The following is a 12,426-nucleotide window of genomic DNA, read 5'->3' as shown; positions in this document are numbered from 1 at the left end:
AAACTAATTAAGCTAGACAGTGTTTGCAGAATTAAGTAATGAAGTTAATGATGTTTACATCATCAGAAGTTCAGAACATACTAGTAAGTATTTATGTGGACAATCACACATATATATAATATTTACAACTAAAAACAATTATTACAACATTCACAGCTCAATTTCACGGCTTCCATGTTCTCCTCAGAACCCGCGCCACCTGAGGACACATTTTGTTGATACTTGTCCTCGTTCGATGTATAGCTTTGTACGTTATCCTCCTTGGTATAAAAGTAAAAGGCCACACAAAAGTAATAGCAAAGGTTAGCACCACCTATGAATGCTAGCGCCCTGTAGTACTTGTAGTACTGATCAACTTTATCCAAGATTCCTCTAAACCCGAAAATACTCGCGGCAATCAGTAGTGTTCCACTACCAAGGACTAATTCACTGGCGTATGTTCCATAATACCTAGCCTGTCTTTTATCATTGCCATCAACTCGATCCGCAAAAAACACGATCAATCCATCTATGGCAAGCCCTCTCATGCACCCTAACAGGCAGAATTGTGGAATGAACCAAACAAGGCTCAAGTAAATATTTCCAGGTTTACTCATATGAATCGCAACTCGCCAAGCAACAACCATACATAGCACAGAACAAACCAATCCGCAGCCGATCCTGAACAATGTAGCACGTTTTGACCGATTTGGAGCTAGTAAACTCCAGAAAAATGAGATTATCGAGCTTGACAAGGATTGGAGGATAACGAAATAAGTGACAGCTGGGATTTCCCCGTTATCCAGCACTAGTGTAATTTGGGTGAAAAAGAAGGTGCTCCCCGTTGCCTCGACCAGACCGTATGCGATGAAAGCTAAGCACATAACTAACATTTCTTTGTAATAATGTTTTCTAGATTCGGATCTTTGGCTGAAACCCAATCTCCACCCTCCTTTTTTTGGTGGAGAGAGTGTTTTGATGGCTTGGAAAAGGCCCTGATCTCTATGTGTTGCTTCTGCAGCTGGACTATTTCTGGAATATGAGAAGACGCCATACCAGAACAGTGAGTAACCAACTCCCATGGCGATGGTCGAAAGCAGTAATTGAGTTCCATCAGATCTCTTTATAAAGCCAAGAGTTACAGCTGCACCTAAAAACCAGGGATGGTTCCACAAAGCACATTTTCGCTTATCATCTTCTTTTTCTTCTTTTCGAAAAGGATCATCTTCTTCTTTTCTGGTCAAAGTATGATCTTTCTCGGCTTCAGGATTGTTTTGTTTTTCGGGTGATTTGAAGTCGTCAGTTTCACGTGAATATTGATACTCAAGAAATCTACCCAAAGAAGCTGGCCGTCCAGCCTCGCCTAATGCTACAAGTAACGCAGCTCCACATACTAGTATGGGTTCGTCGAACACCCAGAATATAATTAGTCCCTGCAACATATATATATGCCAACTGTTAGTGTGAGTCATTGTTCCCTATTAGGAATAGACTATAAGAGAATATATTGTTGTAATTACTTACCTTGTATAGGTTGTGTAGTACAGTAGTACACAATAATTGTAGTACAATTGTAGTCCGTATATATACACCACAGAATGGGTGTAATAAGATATCAGAAAATTCACTCTCAATCTTATTTTATTTGACTTGGTATCAGAGCAAAGATCCGAAAGGACTTTGTCTCTTTGTTTGTTTCAGTTTTCTGAATTGAGGAGTTTGTCTCATAACGACGTTGCTATTGTCGTCGTTTGTCTGCATCGCTCCGTCAAAGAACGACCAAACATCTTCTTCTTTGACTTCGGCGTCATCTTCTCCTCTTGTTCAGATCCAGCGCATCAGACCCAGTCGTCCTAGTCTCTTGCTCAAACCGCCGAGATCGATTCCGGCCTTGTCTTGCCCAGATCGAGTCTGGCTTAGTCCTCAGTCGAAGGTCACTGGTGCTCTCCTCTTGCTCCGATCGCTTTCCGGCTTCGTCTTCAGCCAAAGACCGCCGACACTCCTCTTGCCCAGACCGATTTCACCATTCGTCTGAGACCGTCGCAGACGAGTCGTTCGAGATCGTCGCCTCCTTCTCACCCACATACTGACCGGGTTCTTCAGTTCGTCGCTGCTCACAGGTCCACCGGATTGGTTTAGCCCAGTCAACATCTGGGTCGAATCCGTCCATCACAGATCGACCGTCCGTTTCGCTTCTTCAGTCCAGGCCGGTGTCGGCCTTAGTCCAGTCCTACCCGTGCAACAGGTCAAAAATATATATATATATATATATATATATATATATAATTGCTGCACGTTCTGGTATTATTTCAGAATTCCTGTTATTTTTTCCGCTGCATACTCTGTGAGTTTGTGATTTTACTAGTATATTGTTACAATGGGTGGTGATGCAAATGAAGGACAGAGTTCCAAGATCAATGAGGTCCAAAAGATTGAGGTTTCTGTCCGAAATTCAGATGGTGGCTCTTTTGGTGGTCCAAAACTCAATGGCACCAATTTTCGAACATGGAAGAAAATTATGTCTGTCCATCTTCGTGGCATTCACAAGATGGGGCATGTGAATGGAACAACCAAAGCTCCTAGTGCGGAAGATGCAGATGCCTATGCTAAGTGGGAGGATGATGATGGATCTGTGATGGCTCTCTTATTCAGAACCATAACTGATGATGTGCTACAGTTGGTGGAAGAGTGTGAGACTGCTGAAATGATATGGAAGACATTGGGGGATCTGTATACCAATGAGTCTGATTTTATACAGGTTCATGAATTGATGTGCAAAGCTGCTAATATGCAACAGAATGGACAACCAGTAGTTGTGTATTTCACCAAACTGAAGAATGTATGGGCTGAAATTGATCAGAAGCGTCCCTGCAAGATAAAGAATCAGGAAGATCTTGTGTGGTACCAGAAGGAGAAGGAGCTTGAAAGAGTTCATGTATTCTTGAGAGGGCTTGATGAGAAGCATAGCAGTGCCAAGGGAGAATTACTCAGAATGACAGACCCTCCTAGTCTAAACACAGCTTTCACGTACATCCGTAAGGATGAGTCTCAACAAGAAAGTGTAAAGCATGCACAGGTTGAAGTGTCTAGCCTAACCATTCAGGCTAAGTCACCAACACCCTTCATTCAGCAACAGAGTTCGGCTCCTCTGCATCAGCAAGGTCCTCCTCCAGGCTTCACCAACCGCCCTCGTCCTCAATGCTCGTATTGCAACGACCTTGGACATGTTCGAGAGACTTGTTGAAAGCTGAATGGGTACCCCAAAAAGAAAGGTTATCGTCCTAAGGCAAAGGCAGTTGCGGTTCAGTTGATCCAAGAACCAGACTTCTATGGCGTGGCCGGACAGGATCATCATACCACAAGTGGGGCTACTCCTACAGCCTCTATAGCTGGTCGTGGTAAGATTGGTATGGCTTTAAAGGTTTCTAACTTTGTTGGTTCTGATACATGGATTATTGATTCTGGTGCCTCCGATCATATGACTTATGACAAATCGTACTTTACTGAGTTGTCTTATCCACCTGTGTTCTATGTAACTAATGCCAATGGTGAGGCTTTTCCTGTGTTAGGGTCAGGATCAGTGCGTATTACTCCCACTTTAGAACTGCATAATGTGTTATATGTGCCTGACTTGTCTCATCACTTGAAATCTGTTCCACAGTTAAACACTGAGTCTAAATGCTCCGTAACCTTTTATCCTATGTATGTGATTTTTCAGGATCTTCTCACTAGGGAGATCATCGGTCGGGGGTATCTAAGGGGCAGATTGTTCCATTTGGATCAGACATACGCAGGGGAGAAACCAGGAGCACAGTCCCGCACCGCTTTGACTTCGAATTCTGATCAGCTAAGTGAACTTTGGTTGTGGCATCGCCGTTTAGGGCATCCATCTTTTAGTCTTATGAGAAAAACCATGCCTACTCTGTTTATTGGTGTGGATGAGTCTGCTTTACATTGTGAAACATGTGTTTTGGCCAAGAGTCATCGTGCTACTTATTCTCCTAGTATTTCTAATAAAAGTTTTATTCCTTTTGAGTTGATTCATTCTGATGTTTGGGGACCTTCTAGAGAGCCTACTGTATCGGGTATGAGATATTTTGTGTTGTTTATTGATGAGTGTACGAGATTGTCATGGGTTGCTCTTCTTAAAACCAAAGATGAAGTCTTTCCAGCTTTCCAAACTTTTCGTACTCTTGTTCAAACACAATACCATAGCACCATTAAAGTCCTTCGTTCTGATAATGGAGGCGAATATGTTAATCATGTTTTCCAAGAGTTTTTTCAAACTCATGGGATTGTTCATCAAACCACATGTCCACAAACACCAGAGCAAAATGGTGTGTCTGAAAGAAAAAATCGTCATTTACTTGATATGGCTCGTGCACTTCTCTTTAGTGCCCATATGCCTAAGTATCTTTGGGGTGATGCCATACATGCTTCCTCTCATCTTATCAATCGTCTTCCATCTAGTGTCCTTCAAGGCAAAATTCCATTTGAGTTCTTGCATCTCATGTCTCCTTACCTTCATTTCATAATCTTCCAGCTCGAGTCTTTGGTTGTGTCGTTTTTGTCCATATTCCTAAAAACCAGAGATCTAAGTTGGATGCTCGGGCGCTTAAGTGTGTGTTTGTGGGCTACGGAGGTTATCAGAAAGGGTACAAGTGCTATCATCCACCTACCAGAAAGTACTATGTCACCATGGATGTTACCTTCTTTGAGGACATGAGCTATTTTTCCTCTTCAGATACAGCCCTTCAGGGGAAGAATTCATATTTTGAAGAGCTGTATCATGGAGAGGAAGAGGAATATCATGGAGAGGAAAAGGAATCACAAGGCGGGGAAGAAGAAGTTCCCCAAGCAGAAGGTATTTTGAAGGATCCAATTGAGTACGTCAACCAGACACCTCCAGACGCAGAAGCTCCAGACATCCAGGCACCAGTTTCAAGCTCTTCAAGTGAAGCTGAAGACACAATTGTCCCTCCTGCCTTCTCTTCTACCCCTGACCCACAGTTCCCTGGTACTGAAGATCACTCATTTGAGGTATGTCCACCCACTAGTACTAGTAGTAGTGAGTCTACTGTTGGGCAATATGTGTTACCAAATAGAACAACTCGAGGTCAATCAGCCAAAAGATATGAACCTACTCTTACTGCCAAATCCAAATACCCAGTAGTCAATTATATGTCCACTAGGAGGTTGTCTAAGTCATATGAATCATTTGTGAATCAAATATCTGCTGTGTCAGTACCTAACAAAGTGTAGGATGCGTTGGGGGATCCAAAGTGGAGGAAGGCAATGGAGGAAGAGATGGAGGCGTTGCAGAAGAACAATACTTGGCAACTTGTGCCTCCACCACTAGGCAAGAAAGCTGTAGGTTGTCGTTGGGTGTTTACAGTGAAACATAATGCAGATGGATCAGTGAATCGGTACAAAGCACGCCTTGTAGCAAAGGGGTTTACTCAGACGTATGGTATAGACTACGATGAAACATTTGCTCCTGTTGCCAAGATGAACACCATTCGAGTTCTGCTCTCATTTGCTGCTAGTTTAAATTGGCCACTCCGACAGTTTGATGTTAAGAATGCATTCCTTCATGGAGAGTTAGTCGAAGAAGTGTACATGAGCCTTCCACCTGGATATGTAGTTGCTTCTCCAGGTGATTTTGTATGCAAATTGAGAAAGTCTCTGTATGGTCTCAAACAGTCACCTCGTGCTTGGTTTGGAAGATTTTCACAGTTCATGCGGAAGGTTGGTTACAGACAGAGCAACTCAGACCATACATTGTTCCTCAAGCATCAACAAGGGAAGGTAACAGCCCTAATTATTTATGTGGATGATATGGTAATCACTGGCAATGATACTGTTGAGATGGATAGACTGCACGGACAACTAGCCTCTGAGTTTGAGATGAAGGACTTGGGAGAACTTAAGTACTTCTTAGGAATTGAGGTAGCCAGGGGGAGAGAAGGAATCTATCTATGCCAAAGGAAGTATGTCCTTGACTTGCTGACAGAGACAGGTTTGTTGGATTGCAGACCTATTGATACTCCTATTGAGCAGAACCATTGTTTAGCTGAGTATCTAGATCAGGTACCTACTGATCGAGCTCGTTATCAGAGGTTAGTTGGGCGCTTGATTTATTTGGCTCATACTAGACCAGATGTTGCATATGCAGTGAGTGTGGTGAGTCAGTTCATGCATAATCCGAGTGAGAGTCACATGGATGCTGTTATGCGAATTCTGAAGTACTTGAAGTCAGCTCCAGGAAGGGGAGTACTGTTTTCTAAACACAACAACATTCTTGAGGTTTGTGGCTTCACAGATGCAGATTGGGCTGGAAATATCACAGATAGGAGGTCAACATCAGGTTACTTTACTTTTGTGGGAGGTAATTTGGTTACATGGAAGAGTAAGAAACAGAAAGTTGTGGCACGTTCTAGTGCTGAGGCAGAGTATAGAGGTATGGCTCACGGAGTGTGTGAGTTGTTGTGGCTGAGAAATCTGTTACGTGATCTGGGTTTCAAACTCAAAAATACCATGCAGTTGTATTGTGACAACAAGGCAGCCATCGACATATCACAGAATCCAGTACAGCATGATCGTACTAAGCATGTGGAGGTTGATCGTCACTTTATAAAGGAGAAGTTAGATGCCAAAATTATTAGCTTCCCTTTTGTTCGTAGCGAAGAGCAACTTGCAGATGTACTCACCAAAGGGGTTTCTAGGAAGGCATTTTATGACTCACTAAGCAAGTTGGGCATGGTTGATGTATATGCGCCAACTTGAGGGGGAGTGTTAGTGTGAGTCATTGTTCCCTATTAGGAATAGACTATAAGGGAATATATTGTTGTAATTACTTACCTTGTATAGGTTGTGTAGTACAGTAGTACACAATAGTTGTAGTACAATTGTAGTCCGTATATATACACCACAGAATGGGTGTAATAAGATATCAGAAAATTCACTCTCAATCTTATTTTATTTGACTCCAACTATGTTATGAAAACATAGTCAAATACAAACACAAAATAAATCAAGTTGAGTGCATCATCACACGATGCTCTGTAGTCTGCTACCTCCCCACGAGCTGGACAATCTCCCCTATCCAACTATTGAATCTAATAAATAGAAAACTAAGATGGATATGTTTTTCGGTAAATTCATAGTCCCATATAAGTTGTTTTAGGGTTATTTTTACATTAGCTACATACAATTCATGATTTAGAGGTTATGAGAACGATGAAGTGATAACGGAAACAAACGGAAATAGAGACGTCGTTAGTATTGAAAACCTTACTTTTGGGCATTTAAGAGTTTGATGCTGAGAAGTCGACACGTTTATAAACTTCGATTTGAATTCGACGGACGATAAATAAAATCAAGGATAACCAAGTATGAAGTCCAGCTAATGAGAGAATCCGATAGTGCCCGTGACCATTTAGGACCTTCAGTTAGGAAATTCTCTATATCATGATCCAGATCCTCTCCTTGGTAAAGAAATATCATGTTTGTCCTTGGCTTTAATTGTGAACCGTCAATCAAATATTGAATGGTCACAAATATGACACATCGATCTTTTCAATCTCTTGGCTTCAGCGAGGCGGCAACTTACCCCAATGTTTTGTTCATCTCAATATTTCCAATTCGCTTAGGTTTCTAGGGTCTTTTCTTGTTATGATCGGATTTATACGTGTGTAGATAACTAGAGAATTAGTGAGTTTAAAATTTTTTTAAAAAAAATCCTCACCTTTCAAGTCTAAGTCATATAGAGAAACAATCAAACAATAGAGACAGAATTTTAAAAGTCTCTCAATGAACCAGCCGCTCTGCTAGGGTTCTCGTTAACGTTGCGTTCTCGACAAAACTTTCAAAACCTATGAATCTCGCTATTGTTGGCTTAGTCCTAATCTCTGTGAGTACCGCGCTTGGGGATGGAGGCGGTGTGTTGTTTGCTGGGGTAGGGGACTCTTCGTTTTGCTGTTGGGGAAGAGTGGGCTTCACCTGCTATTTCTCATGGTGGATGGCGGACTTTAGATCCAGTTTGGCCTCTGCCATATTGGTATTCTACTGAGTTGGTCTGGTCGCGGTTGCACAGGGAAGTCATGGAACTATAGCTGAAGCTAGTAATGTGTAGGTACAATTCTTGTACATATCGTATTGGCATTCCCATACAAAACTATGACAAAGCCCTTTACTGATCTCGGAGAGTCACAGGTAAATGCATCTGCATATGCATGGGATTGCAACGTGTGTTGCAATCCCCGAGTCAGCTGTCAGTTTTATGTGGAGTCCGATTTTGGAAAGTAGGTTTTAGGTTTTATGTATTTATGTCTTTAAAAGATTTTTCTGAGTGTTAAAATCGTGGTGTTGATGCCCTAGGGTTTTTAGGACTTGTCTATTCCTAATTGATTTTCTTTAAGATTTATTGGATTTCATATATGGAAAGTTACTTTCCTAATTAAAAGACAATTAGGGTAGAATCTTTGCTGGAGATGTTTTGCCGTTGGTGCTTGATATATATTCAGAAAATATGCACGGCAGAGGCTGGATCTTTGGAGGCAAGAATTTTGATACAGTCTTGCATGGTTGTTTGAGTTTGTGTCTTCACAAAGAGTCAAAACACTTGGTCCATGTATAAGTGTTTGTGATCATAGTTTCATATGCATAATACTCTCAAGATCAGTAGGGAGACTGTGAAGAAAAAAGAACAAGATTTGAAGATCGTTCAAGTGAAGGAGTTCTAGAAGGAAGACAAACTTTGTATTAGATTTTGTGTGAATCTTATAGCCGAGCTAGTGCTATTCAAAGTTTGTAAAAGAACATATCCTTTTCAATATGAAGATCTTTATTTTGGGTTCTCAAGAGTAAGAGCCCCGCAGTGTTTTTAATCTCATACTTGAGGTTTTCACTGCGTAACCAAAATCTGGTGTTTAGTTTGTTATTTTGGTTTCTGCTGCCTAGTAAGGATTGATCAGTGCACTGCAATCCCCGTTTTCCAGAAAATCATATTATGTCCTTGTATTTTCATAATGTCGTGGGTGGATCGATTTACTGGTGATGATCGTAGTCTTGGTCGGTTTGGAGGGAGGCTATTGACGGCGCCGTTCAGTCTGGGTTGCGTGGTCACAAAGCCAAGAGTGTTGGGGGTCGTTGAAGATGGTCGGGTTACTGTGCTTTGGTTGAAGGAGGTGTCTGGCCTTTGCAAGTCGGCGGGCAAGGATGGCCACGGTGGCTTCCCCGTCAGTGGCCTGAGATGTCAATTGACAGCGGCGCGGTCTGGTGACGGTGGTGCACGTGGCCTGGAATCTTGCCGAGAGGGCTGTTGGGTGCCCATAGCAGATCTCAGCTTTTGGGCCATCTTGGTTTACCTTTGGATAGTGGGCTGGACTCTATTTTCTAGGGCCTGGGCTAGTCTAAAATTGGAGGTGTAGGGTGAGGGCTTACCCTTTACTTCCATCATTGCTTAAATTTTGTTAGGTCGCAAAGATCACATTCTCTGAGGATTCATTTTACTATTTGCTTCGGAGGATGTTTGATCTTTGTTTGAAATAAAGGTGCGTTATTTTCCTTAAAAGGTGGGTGTACTCGGGGCGGCGTGGGGCTTTTTCTTGTTATGGAATAGGTGTGTAGGGTTCCCTGAGGAACGATTCTTTCTTTCGACCTCATAGGGGTGTTTCCTTTTTGTACTGCTTGCTGAATATATATAATGGATTGACCTCTTTTTATCGAAAAAAAAAAAAAAGTTGAAGCCATATAGGGAGGATCAAGAGAGGACCTCTTTAAACTTGAAAGGCGCGGATTTTTATTTTTTATTTTTAGCATGTATTTTAATAATCAAAACCACTCATTCTCTAGTTATCTACACACATATAAATCCTACAAAAATTTAGCCAAATCTAAAAATGTTTAACCATTTGATTAGCACGATGTTCGTTGCTATATTTGTTTATACAACTTTCAATGACTAAATGATTATGGATTTCATTAATTTTATGTACACAATTCTTGCTTAGATATATAAATGATCAACGGTTGAAATCATTGAAGTAGGTCATATACTAGTGTAAAATAGTAAAAATCCTCAAATTCTTAAAATAAGGACATCATCTCTAAAACGGGCCTATATATATATAATCATCACCTAAATTCACCTATAGCAATGATGGTAATGGATCAGCGGCTAAACATTCTTATTTCTTGTTTATACTTTTTTCCATTACACTTTTGGTGTTACAACACCACAACACCTTAAGGCCTCGTTTGGTTCGCAAAATTGAGGACTTAGGAAAGGATTACTTTCCTTTGTTTGGTAACCACAAACTCCGGAAATACTTTCCTGACAGAGGGGGGGGGGGGGGGAAATCATTCCACTCAGACCCCATGGGATTGATTTTCCCTTCGCATGTCCCAGCATTTATTACAAAAGTTTTGGACAACAATATTATCTCTTGCATAAAAAATTGACGTACTTTTGAATTTTTATGATGTTGTTTTTATTTTAAAATACAAGGGTATTATTGAAACATTGATATATGTTTTCTTTCCTTTCCTACACCAACCAAACACAGGAAGAGAAATCAAATGGTCTTTCCTGAATACTTTCTCTGCTTTACCAAACAAATGAAAGGAATCCTAACAGGAACTTTAGTTTCCCTTCCCCATGGAAAAGACAAGAGAATTGATTTCTCTTCCATGAACCAAATGAAGCCTAAATAGAAGATTGAGTAAATCTGTTTTACATAGTATCTTTTGGAATTTCTTTATATCAATAGCACACTTCACTTTCAAACTGAGAGAGAGAGAGAGAGGAATTAGTCAGCTGGTTGCGGATACCAAAGAATGAGAAAAGAGATGGTTTGACCATTTGATTCGTAATGGCGTTTGGCATTGACAAGTGACAGTAAATGAGTTTTTATGGTTTTTTGTTGATGTTTCATATTTGTGACCATTACATAAAGCCAAGGACAAACTAGGATAGCTCCTTGCCAAGAAGAGGATTCACATCCCTCTGTATCATTGTATGTAGAAATTAAGATCAACTTAGATATATAATAATAATAATAATAATAATAATAATAATAATAATAATAATAAAAGTCTTCGACAAAGTAAAATGGGTTTCCTATTGAGTAATTAAGATTCAACACGTTTTCTATAGGGAAGTAAACAAGGTTGTTGATGTGTTGTCCAAGATTGGATTGGATTTGAGATTGGAGTGCACTTTATGATACAGCCTCCTCCAGAAGTTATCACTATTCTGTTGGATGATTTGTGTGAAACTCCTTGTTTTAGGAGCATGTCTAGTTTCTGATTGTTTTCTTTTGCTGGGCTTTTGGCCCCCATTTAATCAAGAAAAAAAAAACTACGAAACTAGTTACGAGTCACAAAACACTCTACCAAACTTAGAAAAAGAAGAGAGGTGGCTCCCTAGTTAAATTCTAATTAACATAAAAGAGTTAAAGAGTACTTACAAGAAAATAGGCAGCATTTGTAATGGCAATCACCTTAAAAGGACCGACCGCGTTTGAGATACAAGCAAGGAAACAAACCATGATGGATGATACCCCATTTATAATATTTGTAGCTACAGCAGCAAATGAATCCTTCTTTATACTATCCTGCACGTACGCCATCAAGGCAGATACTACCAAATGGTTTACGAAGCTATGGCTGAAGACCAAACCTACAGATAAACACTAATCTCTCAAAATAAATTCAAAAATATATTGCTAAGCGCGACTCTAATTAACTTGCGGAGATGAATTAGTTAACTAATTAATTTGTACCCCGGATGCATAAAGTAGCCTTGGAAAAGTAGAGGTAGCTTGCGAACCAATTTGCTACTGACTTCCACATTTATAGTTTTAATGTTTTATACAGCTCTGGTCGAAGGCTTAAGTACTGGTCGGGTACCCTGAAAGGCAGGCGAACCATTCAATATAAATCGACACGACAAGCTAAATTCGAAAAGGTGTTTGCGCCTACTTCCATGACTCCACATGCAAGAGTTTGAATATGAGTATGTGCGTGGGGGCGTTTGGGAGAGTAGATAAGGGTGGAATGTGAGGGTGGAGGAGAAGATGCGTTGTTTTATAGGCGGGGGAGATACATAGCAGATCAGTTGTCTGCAATCAACTATGTCCCAGAGGACCCGAGGAGATCGATCAGGATATGAATCATCCCCCACTTCATTTTGCACGTTGTTGTAAGTCGTCGTCTTCTTCCCAATATAAAAGTCTTCAGGTATGAATCAACGTGGCTCAATCCTCGTCCTATTCTGTACAAGACAACAAGACACTACCTGGACAAGAAACTATTATAAACGAAAGTTGATTAAGACGTCGAAAAAGAAAGAAAGAAGGTGATGGATAGAACTATTCAAGTTCATCATTGTGGTCTTTCTTTAGTTACTTCCAGAGTCTTGGGCCGTTCTATCACTGATTGCAT

The 12,426-nt window shown here is 40.7% G+C and overlaps 1 protein-coding gene across 2 annotated transcripts; it reads right to left on the bottom strand.

The window, feature by feature from the left end:
* Nucleotides 1-36: 36 nt before the first annotated feature.
* On the bottom strand, nt 37-12,136 carry LOC112198619. 2 transcript variants are annotated; one of them, XM_024339762.2, is made up of 3 exons: nt 11,766-12,136; nt 11,451-11,662; nt 37-1,412 (listed from the first exon to the last, which is right to left on the bottom strand). In XM_024339762.2, the coding sequence occupies exons 1-3, from the start codon at nt 11,833-11,835 to the stop codon at nt 129-131; spliced, it is 1,566 nt and encodes a 521-aa protein (XP_024195530.1). In that variant the 5' UTR covers nt 11,836-12,136; the 3' UTR covers nt 37-128. The 2 variants fall into 2 exon arrangements, with proteins under 2 accessions (XP_024195530.1, XP_040375232.1); XM_040519298.1 differs by having other exon boundaries at nt 11,484-11,662.
* Nucleotides 12,137-12,426: the final 290 nt, after the last annotated feature.

Source organism: Rosa chinensis, chromosome 4, assembly GCF_002994745.2.
Source record: "Rosa chinensis cultivar Old Blush chromosome 4, RchiOBHm-V2, whole genome shotgun sequence".
Classification (NCBI taxonomy): Eukaryota; Viridiplantae; Streptophyta; class Magnoliopsida; order Rosales; family Rosaceae; genus Rosa; species Rosa chinensis.
The sequence above is the reverse complement of the archived record's forward strand: the minus strand, read 5'-3'. Positions and strand labels throughout refer to the sequence as shown.

Excerpts from the sequence above, each read along its gene's own strand:
- LOC112198619 (XM_024339762.2), bottom strand. The coding sequence starts at position 11,835 with ATGTGGAAGTCAGTAGCAAATTGGTTCGCAAGCTACCTCTACTTTTCC. Across the intron at positions 11,663-11,765 it reads GGCTACTTTATGCATCCGGG|GTTTGGTCTTCAGCCATAGC; the intron begins GTACAAATTAAT and ends GTTTATCTGTAG. Across the intron at positions 1,413-11,450 it reads CAAATGCTGCCTATTTTCTT|GGACTAATTATATTCTGGGT; the intron begins GTAAGTACTCTT and ends TATATGTTGCAG.